At 41.2% G+C, this 15243-nt stretch overlaps 2 protein-coding genes across 3 annotated transcripts; both read right to left on the reverse strand.

The window, feature by feature from the left end:
• Positions 1-6070: 6070 nt before the first annotated feature.
• bglap (bone gamma-carboxyglutamate (gla) protein) lies at positions 6071-7497 on the reverse strand. Its single transcript, XM_005737982.1, has 5 exons — positions 7461-7497; positions 7010-7145; positions 6854-6901; positions 6507-6591; positions 6071-6358 (listed from the first exon to the last, which is right to left on the reverse strand). The coding sequence occupies exons 2-5, from the start codon at positions 7065-7067 to the stop codon at positions 6256-6258; spliced, it is 294 nt and encodes a 97-aa protein (XP_005738039.1). The 5' UTR covers positions 7068-7145; positions 7461-7497; the 3' UTR covers positions 6071-6255.
• A 3316-nt stretch (positions 7498-10813) lies between these two features.
• mgp (matrix Gla protein) lies at positions 10814-13494 on the reverse strand. 2 transcript variants are annotated; one of them, XM_005737984.2, is made up of 5 exons: positions 13384-13494; positions 12087-12171; positions 11925-11954; positions 11629-11734; positions 10814-11343 (listed from the first exon to the last, which is right to left on the reverse strand). In XM_005737984.2, the coding sequence occupies exons 2-5, from the start codon at positions 12145-12147 to the stop codon at positions 11187-11189; spliced, it is 354 nt and encodes a 117-aa protein (XP_005738041.1). In that variant the 5' UTR covers positions 12148-12171; positions 13384-13494; the 3' UTR covers positions 10814-11186. The 2 variants fall into 2 exon arrangements, with proteins under 2 accessions (XP_005738041.1, XP_005738040.1); XM_005737983.2 differs by having other exon boundaries at positions 12087-12174; positions 13384-13491.
• Positions 13495-15243: the final 1749 nt, after the last annotated feature.

Raw genomic sequence — 15243 nt, forward strand, 5'->3', positions numbered from 1 at the left:
GAGGTCTGGGCCTCTTTGCTTAGGCTGCTGCCCCCGCGACCCGGCCTCGGATAAAGCGGATGAAGATGGATGGATGGATGGAAGATTTTTGCTTTTCCATATTCTCACGGACCTTAGAAAAAAGAAGCATTTTAAACTTTTTATTTTGTGTTTTGTTTTTTTTTAAGCTCTAACTCATGCAATGTGACGTTTTATGTCAGGGTAACCTGTAAAATGCTTCTTGATGAAACAACAGATTAAAATGGAATAACAAAGCAATCAAAGAGTTAAAATTCATAGTAAAACAGGTTATGAAACTCAGCCAGCCACATGTAAAACAAACACAGTGCACTGCTTTATGCTGCCAAGCCCTTGGCCTCTTTAATTCAGTTCTAAATATAGAAACTAACTATGCAAATTAGGCAGACAGGAGGTATTTATTTCATGCCTAAAGGCTTCTATGGGGTGTGCACAAGGCATAATTCCTGGATGTTTCTGTTATCGCAAAGGGGTAAACAGTTGCCAGTAAAATTGTCAGTTGTGGACTGAAAGTAGAAGATAACCTATTTATTAATGAATAAATAAAAACAATGCACAACAATCCGATTGTTCAGTCTGACGTCACTAGCCGTGTCTGGACCTAAACTCTGCTGCAGGTCCATATATCAAACGATCACTATGGCATTACTGAGAGTTGAAAAACTGTCTAAAGTCTTTCATCTTTAATAAAATGATCAGCGTTCTGCTCTACCAGGTGTAATAATTGAGTTTAACATCCAGGCATCCACGAAAACGGAATTTATGATATTTAACGGAGTTAGAAGTTAGCAGGGAGTTAGCTTGCTAGCTTCTATCTAAATACAATATAGTATGTCCTGACTGCGGCGGTTTGGAAACAAATTAAAACGTACAGCTCTGTTATCACTTCCAACATAAATGAATACAGAAAACTAAACAGCAGTGACGTTTGTAGGGTTACTGAAGTTTGGCTAGCTGGTATATAATGATGTGCTACGTGACCGCTAGCGACACAGCTATGTTAGCATAATATAAACAAGCTAACTTTTTTTTCCCACTCGATAAAAGTTAACGTGAGTGTTCTCGGTGGTCAGGAACAAATGTAATCGCATGGCAGGATGCTGTAAAAGGACCAAACTTCAGCCAGGAGAACAACTGAGATAATCCATCCACAATACGAGGTTAGTCATTCATATACTGCTGCATGGGCTGAGCTGTACTTACATCCTAAGGTTTTAAAAACTGAGCTTAAATAAATGATTAGAGGTAATAAAAGCCGAGGGAGGTCAACAGTGATCACTGACTGTTTTAGGAGCTTTTTGAGATCAAATAGAAGAAAATACAAAACATTAAACATGTTAACAACACAAAAGCCATATTAAACGCAGACTACTTTAGGCCCGGAAGTAGGATTCGTCGTGTCATCACTGAACAACCGGATAAATAATGAACAATTATTAACTCTTTTTTTTTTTTTGCCTGTACTTTAACAATGGGGCGATCGTGGCTCAAGAGTTGGGAGTTCAGGAGTTCGCCTTGTAATCGGAAGGTTGCCGGTTCGAGCCCCGGCTTGGACAGTCTCGGTCGTTGTGTCCTTGGGCAAGACACTTCACCTGTTGCTTACTGGTGGTGGTCAGAGGGCCCGGTGGCGCCAGTGTCCGGCAGCCTCGCCTCTGTCAGTGCGCCCCAGGGTGGCTGTGGCTACAATGTAGCTTGCCATCACCAGTGTGTGAATGGGTGGATGACTGGTTGTGTAAAGCGCTTTGGGGTCCTTAGGGACTAGAAAAGCACTATACAAATAAAGGCCATTTACCAATCAGAATTGTTGTCTGAAGGCCACGAAGGATGCCCAACGGATTAATTTTTTCAAGTGGAGAAGATATGGTAATGCCATATTGGTCCACTTGATTGGATCTATTTAATTTAATTTTATTACAAATTGGACAGACAATTAGACAGAAAGAAAGACAGAAAGAAAGAAAGGGAAAATTAAAAATAGAGGTGAAGGAGGACAGTAAGACAAGACACTGAGAAAATCCATTGGATCACCTGTTACAAGGAGAAAAAAGAAAACAAACAACAAGAGAACAACACAATACAGAGATCAAAGACAACAACCTAGATATGTGTAAGTAACACTAAATACTAAATATTAAATTGTCGAGCAGCACGCAAGACTGACAGTGAACGATATGCTTTAAGGTAGCAGCCAAGGAAGATATAGTTTGTGTCTGTGAGCAAGCTTGAGTTCAAAAGGTTTATCCATGTAACGATCTGTTAGAGGGTGTGGGGAGACAGAGCCCTGCCCCCCAAAGCATGAAGCAGGCATGGACCCAGGCCCAGACATCCAGAGGCCCACCAGAGTGTGAAAGCCCAAAGAGGACCACCGGAGAGGCAACCGCGCCGGAAAGAGCTGAGGAGAGCTCCAGATGTGGGGTCACCTAGGAGCTACGGTGCAGAAGCCACAGGGGGCTGCGGTGACGAGCCCGCAGCCAGTTGCGCCAGAGCAGATTGAGCACAGGTTCCAGAGGTCCGAGGGAACCCCACCCCCCGGAAGGGGCCTGACCTGGCCCTGCCAAGCAGCTGCTGGGAGTGAGCCGGGTACATACCTGAGCGCCCAGTCCCGGACATCAACCACCAAGGCACCGACGGCTAAAGGCATCAGCCACCGGCAGGGAGTGTTGTGGGTGGAGACAAGCCTCCACACCTGGGGGGGGCCTGAGATGTTCCCAGAGAGGAGGAGGTGGAGAGTCAACCGGACACACACCAGACACAAGCTTACATTCCCACCCTCATGCAAACAAATACAAATACTCAGCACTCGCCCAACGTGGAGAGAAACAGGAATGAACACCCATTCACACTCTCCAAACGTACTCTATACTCCCAGGTCCAGGTATCACCGCCCTCAGGGGGGCAATCAGCCCCCTGACCCAGGAGATGTTACCCTTTTCCCTGGGGTGGAGGCAAGCAGACTGCCCCCGGCCCAGCAGCCGCAGGGATGGCCCAGGGTCCCAGACCCCGACCATACTGTCAACTCCTCCCAGGCCCCTGCCCCCAGTAAGCAACCGTTAACTATTAAATATATTGCGTTAATTTGTAGCCACTAGTTAGCTCAGCACAAAAACAGCGCACGTGGAAATGAGCTAGCCTTGTTCTTTTTGTTTCTAACAATTAAATGCAACATGTCAGTCTATTAATTATTATGCGGATAAAGCACATGTGCTTCGGATTTCACTTTTAATTTGCTCAGATTCTGGACTCTATAAGCAGTTCAGCTATGTATCCCCCTGCTAGGGGGTTCTGTATCAGGCTGGAGAGGCCCCAAAAGTGAACATTTAATCGTTTAAATGTGAGGAAGCCAGAGTACCCGGAGAGAACCCAAGCAAACACGGGGAGAACATACAACCACCACACAGAAAGACCCCAGCCTGATGGTGGAATCGAACTCGGGACCTTCTTGCTGTGAGACAACAGTGCGGCCCATCTCATCCTATGCATCTTATCTCAGGTTACCATTAACAACAATGCTGACGTACACCAAATTACCACTGAAGAGTGAGAATATTTTCTTTCTGATGCGCTTGATCAGAATAGTTCCTTCTCCAATGAGATCCAGCCTGGTTTAAACCAGGGCACTGTTGTGGTTTGGAATGAATTCGCCACGGCCTGGATAAGTTTACGGTTCTCTCATTCAAAGTGCAACTCATCCATCATGTCTTTGGTATGAACAAGTTGTGCTGCTCAAGAGTCTCAGCTCAGGCTTTAAAAGCTTGCCAGTAAGTTGGGTTTTCAGAATGACAAAAATGTTATGTAAGTGTTTTGGAGTTTGTACATGCTTTGTCTCTAGGGGCCACAGTAATATAGAGCCGACTCATAACAATCACAACAGTGTAAGGGATATTTAAGGCAAAGTAAGGGGATCAACAAAGTCATAACGAATATTTGCTTGGAAGCTTACAGAGTTGTTAAGATATTTATTTCTGAGTATCAGGGAGGCAGAATTTATTATTTGTGCTGTCACACTAGAAGAATTGTCAAATCTTATGCTGCTGTACATTTAATTTAAAAATCACAACCAAAATGTGTTAAAAATGTATTTTATATGTGCAGAGAGACATGTTCTCATACTGAAGATATTTTGTTTGATCTTCTCATGGACCTCAGAAAAAAAAGGTCAAAAAAAGTGTTTTAGTATAAGGCACAAAATGAATGTAGATAAAAGCAAAAACAGGTTAAAGGAAATAATGATGCAATGCTCTGTAGGAAGCAGGAAACGCCGACAGTTTCAAAGTCAAACATGCGTGAGACTTGTTGAGTAGCTCAGCTGGTTCATTTAAAAATAAACACACTGCTGCAAAGTCCTGTTGGCATGTGCATATCTTAATGAGGGAAAACAAATGCCAGTAACATTGCCAGTAAGTTGCTCTGGACTGACAGGAAGTAAAAGATGACCTATTTATTATCGAATGAATAAAACATTTTACAACAGTAAACGGTGAAGTAGCTATATGACTGGAAACGTTTGTTTTTTCTTTTTTTTCTTTACTGCTCCCATGAAAATGTGGTAAATATATCTATGCTGTCATGTGAAAGAAGAAAGTATGTCCTCTTTCGAGTCTAAAGTTTTACATATCACATTGTTTAAAAAAAAGAACTGTAACAGTGACATATGACATATTAAAAACGAAATCAAAATGCAGACAAGTCATATTTGTTCAGTCCTTTTTCCTCTTCTACTGTCACAACTGTAAACATTTAATGTGCTATATGAGGCCTGTAGAGACTGAAATGTAGATCATGGGTTTGTTCCATTTTTGCACTTTCTGACCTTGGTGGGAATTTGCTGGGATCTCCACTCCAGAGCTCCAGACCAGCAAACTGCAAAAACTTTTTTTTCTTTAACGACACAACACTGTAACAACACTTTAACAACACAATAATGTAATCTACGATCTAAGTTTCAAAGACAAACATGTTGGGAAACTTGTTTAGTCAGTCACCTGATTCGAAAAACAAAATACCTAAATGCTCCTCTGTGCAGGTTAAATAATAAGTCAGCTGTAATTAAACACCTCTAAATGTAACAATGCAAAACAGAAAGAAGCAGCATGGTGGTGGTTTTTAAAACTTTTAAAACTACGGTACGGCATCACTAACCATACATCTGTTTAGGTTCATCTCATCTCGCATCAACCTGATGGATTTTTCTTTGTATTAATAGAGAAACTGATCAAAAAGTAAGAAACAGAGGCAGAACGAAGGTACCACAGAGTCGAACATTCACAAACATATTCACGTGCGTACACATTCACACACTGTTTATGATTTGTTTTTCTGCTTGTCTCAGTTTTATTTATGATTTGTGGCATATAGACAACTCATTCTGTGCACCTCGTCTCAGCTATGTTAACTGTACTATCTCTGTCATCGCTTGCTTTCTGCACAGCCAAACATAAACACCAAGAAGAAAACAAGCGAACTACCGGAATACAAAGGAAGAAATTACATCATGATGCACAATAGACCCGTCCGACTGGACACCCCGGTGCTGCCGGAATGATGTCGGGAATGCACAGATCTATCAAAGGAAACAAACAGACGGGGAATCACACGGCACAAAAGCTTCAGAGTTTCAGTGATTTTCTTTTGTGTGAAAATGTTTAAATAAATCATGAACCACATTTCTGTGCACTCTCAGGCCCTGTTTACCGTGGTCACTGATATGTAGGAATACCCTTTTGATAAAGGAGTAGGACTGGATCACTTTAGTCTGAGAAATGTGATTTTTAAAGTTACTGCAAACTGTATTCACTAAAAGTATTCTTTAAAAAAAAAAAAGCAAACTGAATACCTTAAAAGAACTGCAATGTTATATTATAGAGATGATAAAGGTTCATTAGCCTTACATATAATATAGCCTAATAGGGACATCTAGTGGCTAAAACTTGTCAAATCTGCTTCATGAGTTACGTGAATGATTCCTAATCCAATACAACAAATAAGGCTTTAGAAAACAGCACACACAGCAGAATGATATTCATTTTTATTCCGTTTCAACTCTACAGGCGGAGAAAAATGACAGAATTACAGAGATATGCTTGAAGGTGCAGTTAGGAAAGAAAGTAAATCCACCTGCTGGTGTTTGGTTTCTTCCAGTCTGATCCGTCTGCCACACTTTTAGACAAAGAAAAAGCCGAGCTCAGAGGTGGCAATGCAAGAAAAAAGGCAGCTCTGGTGCGCAGTCAGCTGTAGCCTCTAATAGGGGATTGGTCCATAGTAGGCAGTGTAGGCGGCGATGATGCCGTTTATGTCCATCATGTGCTCACAAGCCACGTTGGCCTCACACACTTCTCTCAGGCTGAATGGAGGAGAGAGGACACACACACCGTTACTTATGATGTTTCATACCTTCATGAAAACTTTCCATATCCAACCCAACCCTATTAAAGATAAGAACATGTCTAAAAACATGCAGCAATAAGGTTTGTAGATAAGGTGCGAGATACCTCTCCAGCTGTACCAAGGATAACTGTCCAGCAGCTCTCTTCTGCCTCACCACTGTGGAGGCCTGCTCCCTCTCCACAAACAAACCTGCACATCACAGTCATAAGACATCTGTCAACCTGCTGTTGTTTATGAAATTATTTTTTTTTAAAAGATCAGTATAGCATAAAAACAAAAAAAGTCATAGAGAAAAAACAACAAACAACAAAAAACAAGAGTATAGAATATTTTTTGCAAAAAGTCATTCATCATTCATCATTCTTGGTATATCATTTCACTCATGCAGTGCCTGAAAGTTCGAACCCCTTCTCCATTAAACTCTGGACGAATAAACTAATATTAATCATACCCTCCTTAGCAGGGTTGTCACCAGCAGGCTGAGGGTCGGTGGCAGCATCTATCAAACAGAAGGGGAAAAATAAGAACAGACTAACTTTAAAAAACTAATTTCGTTTAAAGGTTTAAGGTTAAAAAATTACATTGCAAATATTGCTACAGCTCTTACCTGAAGCGACACAGATAACTACCAAGAAGCAGAGAGCCAGGATAGCCACGGTCTTCATCTTTTCTTTCTTTTTCAGCCTTCAGTTTAAGGGAAAATGGCCCGAGCTGTATCACTCACTCTCTCCGTCTTTCCTTCTCTTAGACATATATATGTAAAAACACACTCGGTTTATAGATGTAGCCCTTGTGTGACATGGATATGTGATTGGTTAGGGAATCATGTATCACACACCCACACAGATGCAGAAATACACACCTCTGCAAAAATGAAGTATATATATGTATATGTAAAAAAAGAAAGAAAGAAAAAGGCATCCACACTCACAGCGTTGCAGAATAAGGGGTCCAAAAGGTGGGCAATGTTTTAAAGCATAGGTGAGGAGCCACAAATATATGCCACTGGAAGGATCTTTCAGTCAACATTATTTTACAGCTTCATTTGACCTACTTACCAGATTTGTGTTAAGAATCACAGTTTCCTTTTCCTCATCTTTGCAAAATTTGCAGTCATCTCTGTTAAAATAAAAAACAAACAAAAAGCAGACAAAAAACAGAAAGAATGAAATCAAATCAAATCACTGTCACCGATATCTCATCATAGTAATGATCGTAGTAATATAAAATTTAATGAACTCTTTCAGGAAAGCAGCTCGGACAGGTCAGACTTTTAAAGCACCCACACACTTGTACATTTAGTTCAGTAAGTGCATGAGGCAGAGAAAAACCATGGCTTACTCACTAAAAAGGAAAAACCACTGTCCCACATTATGCTGCATTATTTTAATCTGAGGGCTTTCTTTTTATTGCAAACCACAGTGATTTCCTACATAGAGAAAGCAACATTTAGAAACAACCATGTATGTTTGAAGCTTTGTAGACGGGCCATTTAAATGTGCACAGATATTTTTCGACAGTTAAGCAGAGGAAAGCTGCATGATGTCGAGTGGAACATGTCGTTTGATTTTTAATTAAAACACAACTTCCCACAAGCAAAGTGCCTAATACTCTCATGCCACTCCTAAAATGTAATCCTTTTGTGGGGTACACATCAAACATCTTTTGTTTCAAGCAGACACTGCAGGATTACCTGTGGTTCGGCAGCTCCTCTCTTGATGTCATACGATATTAGCAGGGTGGGCAGAACATTCACACTGTTGGGGGATCCTCATATACCAGGGTTATAGTTGTGGGTTGGTGCTATCATAGCTTTGCAGAGCAGATCTACATGCTGTAGCTCTGTACAGTCACTAGGAGGCAGTGTGAAAAATATGTGGCATAACCTGTAAGAGGTGAAAGTCAAGTGAAAAAGTGTTAAAATCAATCTGTCTGCTGTAGGCATCGTCTATGTTTCTCACACTGCTTTTTTTTTTTAATGTTCTGCATGTCTTCCTCTTTGTGGTGATATACCACTCCAGTTTAACTAAACTTTCAATAAATATTCATCCTACACATAGCATCATCACAACTTGGCTGTGTTTTGTTCTAAGGTGTGAAAAAAAGAAGGCAACCAAACCAAAAACAAGGTATGGGTCCTCACCAGGGGTCAAGGGTGAAACCACAATGAGCTTAGCGTCTGAGGAACTGCTGGGATTTGAACATGCTGGGTACCATGACTGGAATCACTGAGAACTTACACAGATGTTATGCACTGTTAGTTTTGTCAGATTATTGCATGCAAGCACTTGGCATTGTTTGCTCACCAAAATTATGTGCTCTGCAACACGAGTGCAGAACCAAAAATCCTACATCAAATTAGCCTCCAGCTTTAACATAGGCAAACATAGCCTTCTTTAACTGGTCTCAGCTGTGCTGGCTTGTTAACTGCTGACTGTGTTCAGCTGTTGGTGTACCTTGCCAAACAGTTCACTACCTAGAACCTTCAGGGAAGTTGTACCTGGAAAACTTGCATTGGCACCAGACCAGGTGATGTGGATAGGAAAACGGCTTTGACAGGGGACATTTGAGTCAAGTCACTTTGCTATTACATAAAACTGAAAAAGAAAATGTGTTTCCACTAACACTTGCAATGCATAATTACAAACATGCACACAAAGTACACTCACAGAGACCACAGTTACAAAAGTAGACCACATGTCTTAGGAGGTAGAGAGAAAGAGGAGAGACTTTTGTATAGGTGCAGAAGTCGATCACTGAGTTCACCACACACTAGGACAGCTGACTGTGAGCGCACGATATCTTTAACATTGCAATTCCCATTTGTTTTGCAGCTTTTGAGTACAGTCACGACTCAAATAGTACAACTAGCTGCACAAGCTGATGAATAACACGTTTTTAGTTTCAAAGAAGCATGACAGATACGTCCTAAATCTGACTTGCATCCATCCACTCAATGTCCTCCTCAGTCTCACCACAACTGCTGCAGAAATGATAGTAGTTGACTGAATTTAACTGAAAAATTAAACGCAGCTTGCACTTCAGTAACTTCTCAGCAATGTGGTTGTTTTTCACATCCTTGGAAACAATGGCAGCTGTTTTCCATTCGTGAACTAGAGCCTTGTTGATCAAATCTTGGTATTTGGCTTTCTTCAGGTGGTGAGAGATAACTAACCCGCCCTCCCAGGTCATTTCAAGTTCAGTTATTAAGATTCTTTTGTGCTTCAGGACCGTAGAATCAAGTTTAATCAGAGGAAGGTCACAGAGGTCTTTCTGTCCTCCTCAGGTCAACTCGCATTTTTCCAGTCACAAGTTTAGAAAGGACGACATTGATCTGTTGTTTCTTGCCTTTGATCCTCTGTAGGCTGTCTGTGTCCACTTGCACATTTTTGTAAGGACCATATCGTGCCTCCAGCTGTAACAGCTGTTTTAAGAGATCTAGTCGTGGTACCCTGGATTACCTCCAAGGTTAGCGATCACATGGTAGTTTAATGGTGTACTAGAAATCATAATGTCAATGCTCTACTGAATACCGTCCCAGTAACACAAACATATCATTTTTATTTTCAAAGCTGAGCCTTTTAAGTTCACTTTGTGACATGGATGCCCTTTGTTGCTATTTCTAACTAGAGATTTCGAAGCAGGACCGGTCCGGACAGTAGTAGAGCATATGGGTTGTAATTTCACAGTCTGGGTCAATGCTGGTGCCTTTTGTCTCGTTTCAGTGACAGACTACAAGGATTTACCCTCAGGACAATTATAATTATACACTTTCGTGGCCATGTGGCAGCACAGACAGACAAACATCCAGTATAACTGTCATTTTACTTCTACAGCATTTTGACATCTGCCATGTGCTGAGCTGTCCTTGTGTCTGTCTGCACATGTGCAGTACATTCTTCTCAAGACTGCAAGAGACCAGACACCGACAGTGCATACTGAAATCATAATGTAACTCCTCAACACGTCAGTTGTGTAACAACACATTCAAGAGAGCTTTTTAGATACTTGATTTCTTCCCATTTTACTGCACTATGTACTTCTGCTGCACTACAATACTGTACTTTGTTTTATAGAAGAACTCACCAGATTTACATTTGAATTCTAAACCATGTGATAAACACTAGAATAACCAAGTGGTTTCCCGTATTTATAGACTGTTTGTGTTAAAGTGGGCTTCTTACATTTATATAATTTCCTTGGGGATTAATAAAGTATTCTGATTCTTGTAATGTGTCTCATATTTATGCACAAGGCCGTATTTAACTTTCCTAATGGTTCTTAAGCACTCCCAAATATTGTTATATTACATATAACATCTGGTATATATTGAAAAACACTGAGAATCCCCAAAGTTGTCACAAACTCATGTGGCAAGCAAATTGCAAAAACAGGATTAAGACCAAACCCATTAAAAGTCATTATATTTGTTTATTGACAGCATAAGTAAGTGGAGATTGTAAGAAATGGTTAGCGGAAAGTGAGCCAAACGCTTCACTCGAGCATATCCCGTAAAGCTCATAAATGCTGGGATCATGCAGTGATACTTGATAAAAGTCATCCTGAGATTACACAAGAAACAGGCTGTAAATTTCTACATGAATATAATGATGGGCTGCTGTGTGATTTGAGCCACATTGACTGGAAGTTCTGGTGTTTATATATAAAAAACAGTTTTCTTGCCAAAAGAGCCCACAAAAACAATTACATAAATTATCTAAAAACTGATGATATGTGGACTAAAGGACCAGATGATAATGAGACTTTTGCATGTGAGGTCCAGCTTAGTATCGGCGAGTCACAGCAGGCCGCCGTGGTTGACTTCTAGCGCCAAAGTATCTGTTGTAGGCCTGCTGGGCACCGTGGTGATAGGCATAGAAGCGGCAGGGGGAGTAGTCCTCGCAGATCTCTGCGCGTCTTTCTGCTGGAGACTTGAATGTCCTGGGAATTAAAACAAGAAGGTTTTCAAAATGAAGAAAAGTAGAGGAACTCTAAACAGAAATGAATTTAATAATTCTCTTTTATCCTGCACTCCAGGCTCTGTGTTTGTGTCTGTGGATTCTTGAAGCACATGTAGATGTTTAATGGTCCAATTAGGCTTTGTCTTAATGAGGCACAGTGCCGTATACGTATGGCAAGCATGCATTTTCTGTGGGTTTGTGGTTTTAAACATGCAGGAGATAAAGTGCTCTGCATTACATGCCTGCCCATGGTTTTAGGTTTTACCTCCTGAAGTTGTAACTGCCGAAGCCATTCCCTCTGGATGGGATGTATATGTTGCCTCTCTGTGGTGGGATGAATGAGTTGGCTCGGTTTGGAGGCACAAACAAATCTGAAACCACAAAACTTTACTAGTGGGAAAATTTGATTTCAATCAGCATCTGGCATGCCGGTCATGCAGCAGATCAGGTGAAACAAGGGCTGAGGGCATGTTAGTAAAGACTAAATGAGGATTAAATACATCACATTTGTTATAATGGCATGCATGTTTTTCCAGAACCGAGAAACAACATTTCAGTCACCTTCAGTGGATTCTGTGCTTTCATGAGACTCTACGGGAAAAACATGGAATCGGGTTAATCATAAATGATGAATGTCTTATTACATTTTGTTATATTGCAGGTTATGAATAAATAATGGCTGCCGAGCGATAGCAAAGTGAGGGCGTCTGGGAGGATCTATACCATAGCAGACGCAGAGAGAGACTGCAGCACAGAGTGCCAGAAGACAAAGAAGGCTCCTCATCCTGGGGTTTGTTTATCTGCCTGCCTGCTGGAAACAAAGCAGACAAGTATTTTTGGTAAGTCGTGGTAGTGCTGAAGTAAGAGTTAGATAGGGAGTAGGGAAAAAAATAGAAAAAAATTAGACAAAATAAGGCAAAGGGAAGGAGGCAGAACACTTTTTTGCATTTTGAGGGTGGGTAAACAGACCAAAACCTCAAGCTGGGGTAAAAAGTGACAACATTTCTGTGGGTTTTGTGCAGATAAACAACCAATATATGAAAAACCAATTTAAAAAAATCTCTGTGCATGCTGGCACAGTGCTGCAGATTTTTTTTTAATGGAACAAACACAAAACCACAGATATGAGTCAAAAAGTCTTTTCACTGTGCTGGCCTTAGGTTGAGGCCAATCTGCACCACGCAATGAAACCTCAGGTTGCAAGGAAGAACCGTAAGAGAATAGCTGTGGCCGAGAGGAGCTGCTTAACAGCCAGCGAATGAACAGACTGGAATTATGAAGTTGAGGGTGGCTCGGGGTGTACGCTCGCACCGCACGTGTCTACATGTAAACACTCAACGTGTAAGTGTGAGTGACCTGAGGTAGGGTAAGTGCCACCTGTATAAACAGCAGTGCCAGATGTCTGCAGAAAAGCTTTCATCCCCATGTTCTGTTTGTGGGATTTGGATGGAGTGCTTGTTTCGGCAGCGCTCTTTTTCACCATCAATAGCAGCTTTCATTATACATTCAGAAGCACACACACACACTGACACATGATCCCCTCAGGCATATTTGTCTGCAGTGTAAGCCAGACCCACAGTGGGCACAGAAACAGCAAGCCTGGGGCCTAAAGTTCAAAAAGCGACTCCCAAAGACTGGCAAGGATAGCTAAGTGAGTGTGTGTGTGTGTGTGTGTGTGTGGTGCTGACAAGAGTGTCTACAGAGTTTAATGCCTGTCTGAGTCTCAATAGGGGTCCTAGTGAAGTCCCAGCTTCCTTCCCTGCAGACAGAATGTGCACACATCATTGGAAAAAGCCAAAGAACCAAGATGAGGGTGTACATTAAAAACTCCTTAACAAAAAGAGAAGGGCCACAGGCCTACTTTTCTATTTTCATTGGCAGATAATTGAAAAAAAAAAAAAGTAAAGTACTATAAAAATAGTCACAAAATAAAAGCTACGTTTGCCTGATTGTGTCCAAAACTTCTCCTACTTTTCACCTGCAAAGAGTTTTAAGAGATCATTTGCTGTAATTTACTTACCTTGAAGGAAAATTATGGAGTGATGGAAACTGTCTCAATACTTTCTCCTCAGGAACATTTCCTAATTCCTCATGGCAAAGCTTTTTATACTCATCTCTGTCCCCCCACCCCTTCATTTTTCTGTCTCCATCCACCTCCCTTTTAGTCCTCGCAATTTCTCCTCCCTTCCCTTACTATCACCCCACACCCACCCACCCACCGTTTTTTCTACCAGTTAATAAGACCGGGGTATTAGCTCACTCTCTCCCCAACTCCTACGCTTTTACCGAAATAAACAGAGCTGGTGGTGATGGCAGGAGAACTGGAGAAAAACAAGCCGGGGGTAAACAGAGAGACAGAGAAGAGGGTGAGGGAAAGGGTGGCACGATGACAACTAAGCTGCTTCATAGCAGGTACATGATAATATTTGCCACTGTTTGCCAGCATGCCTGCATGATATGAGAGATAACAAAAAAGTTCAGATAAAACATGAAATGGTTGCAGATTGTGATCTAAATATGTCTCTGAGAGCACAGAAATAGCACATACGACAGTGCTGGTCTTTACTTTAAATCTTCCCGTTGCCAAGCACATTTTTAATAAATGGTTTAAAGGAGAAGCGTTTATGATTGTGGTCAGCAATAACTGTAACTCTTCTTTTGCGCTACCATAAAAGAAGTCCACTGTGTAAACAGATAATAAGTGACACTGAAGTAAAGCACAACTTTAGTAATAGTCAGTGTTTCCCTGCGGAGAAGTCTGAATAAAAAGAAATAAAAACCCACATATATGAATCAATGTGTATGCCCTTAAATCAGCTTGCTGTAGTGCGAGCCATTTGGTGGGGTTTGGATCGTTAAAGTAATAAAGTGAGTAGGCTGTTATCGAGAGCAGACTGGAGATGTTTCAAGGGAAATTTTATGAAAGGAAGCTATTGTATAATAGTGGAAGGGGTTTTCCATCAGAAGGAGAACATGTGGGGATCTGGGTTAGCGCGAGAGTGTAAGGTATCACACATAAATTTAGTAGAAGTTAAAGACCCTGAGTTTTAAGAAAACATAATTAACTGTGTTTTTGTCTTCAGCCCCTGTCTAAGAATGCTATGGATGTTCCCTTTCATTGTTATGAAAACGGTGCAAAGCATTTTGCTGAAAAAGGACACCAACACAGATTTGCCAAAACTGCAGTTTCTCAAATGCCCACTTGACGGTGGCTCCAGTGTTAAAGTGCTAACCTTTACTGCAGAAAAAAGCATGTTCATGAAAACATGTCTTGGTCTCTATATTCAGTTTTACCCTGCTAACAAGTGTGCATTAATTTATTTTATATATTGTCTGTTTTAATATTGTTAAAACTCAAGTTTTACATCATTATAGGCAATCACTGAAACAGACCTGTATATAAAAGATGGACAACTGTGCTGTGACCCACTGGTTTTGAACTCTGGATTTTGAAGGTGCTCTTCCCATCACGATGTTGGAGTTTTGAAGACAGAAATTCCATATTTGAAAGCTGGAATGTTTGGGGGTGTCAAAATTTGTAGGCTGCATCCTCCCGAGGACCCGGCCTTCGCCGTGTATGTGGGCCAGGTCCTCCAAAAGCCGGGTTGGCCGGAAGTGAGCGGCTGTGAAATTGGACGGTCTAGCATTCAGTTTTGCGTCACTAGCTGTCTCACTGGAGTTTAATAAACTCAGCTGCCTGCTCCTTGCTATCTAAAATATAACAGGAAAGTGGCGTAATATTTGATCATCTCACAGTTCTGTTTAATCAGTTTTCTGTTTGACATTTATTCAGCTGTGATCTCAGCCAAACCGATTAACTCTTGAACAAATAAAACACTGAAAAAAAGCCAAACAATAACATTGTTAAGGTATCGAAGTG

Source organism: Pundamilia nyererei, unplaced genomic scaffold (genome assembly GCF_000239375.1).
Source record: "Pundamilia nyererei isolate P.nyererei 1_Seehausen unplaced genomic scaffold, PunNye1.0 scaffold00081, whole genome shotgun sequence".
Lineage (NCBI taxonomy): Eukaryota > Metazoa > Chordata > Actinopteri > Cichliformes > Cichlidae > Pundamilia > Pundamilia nyererei.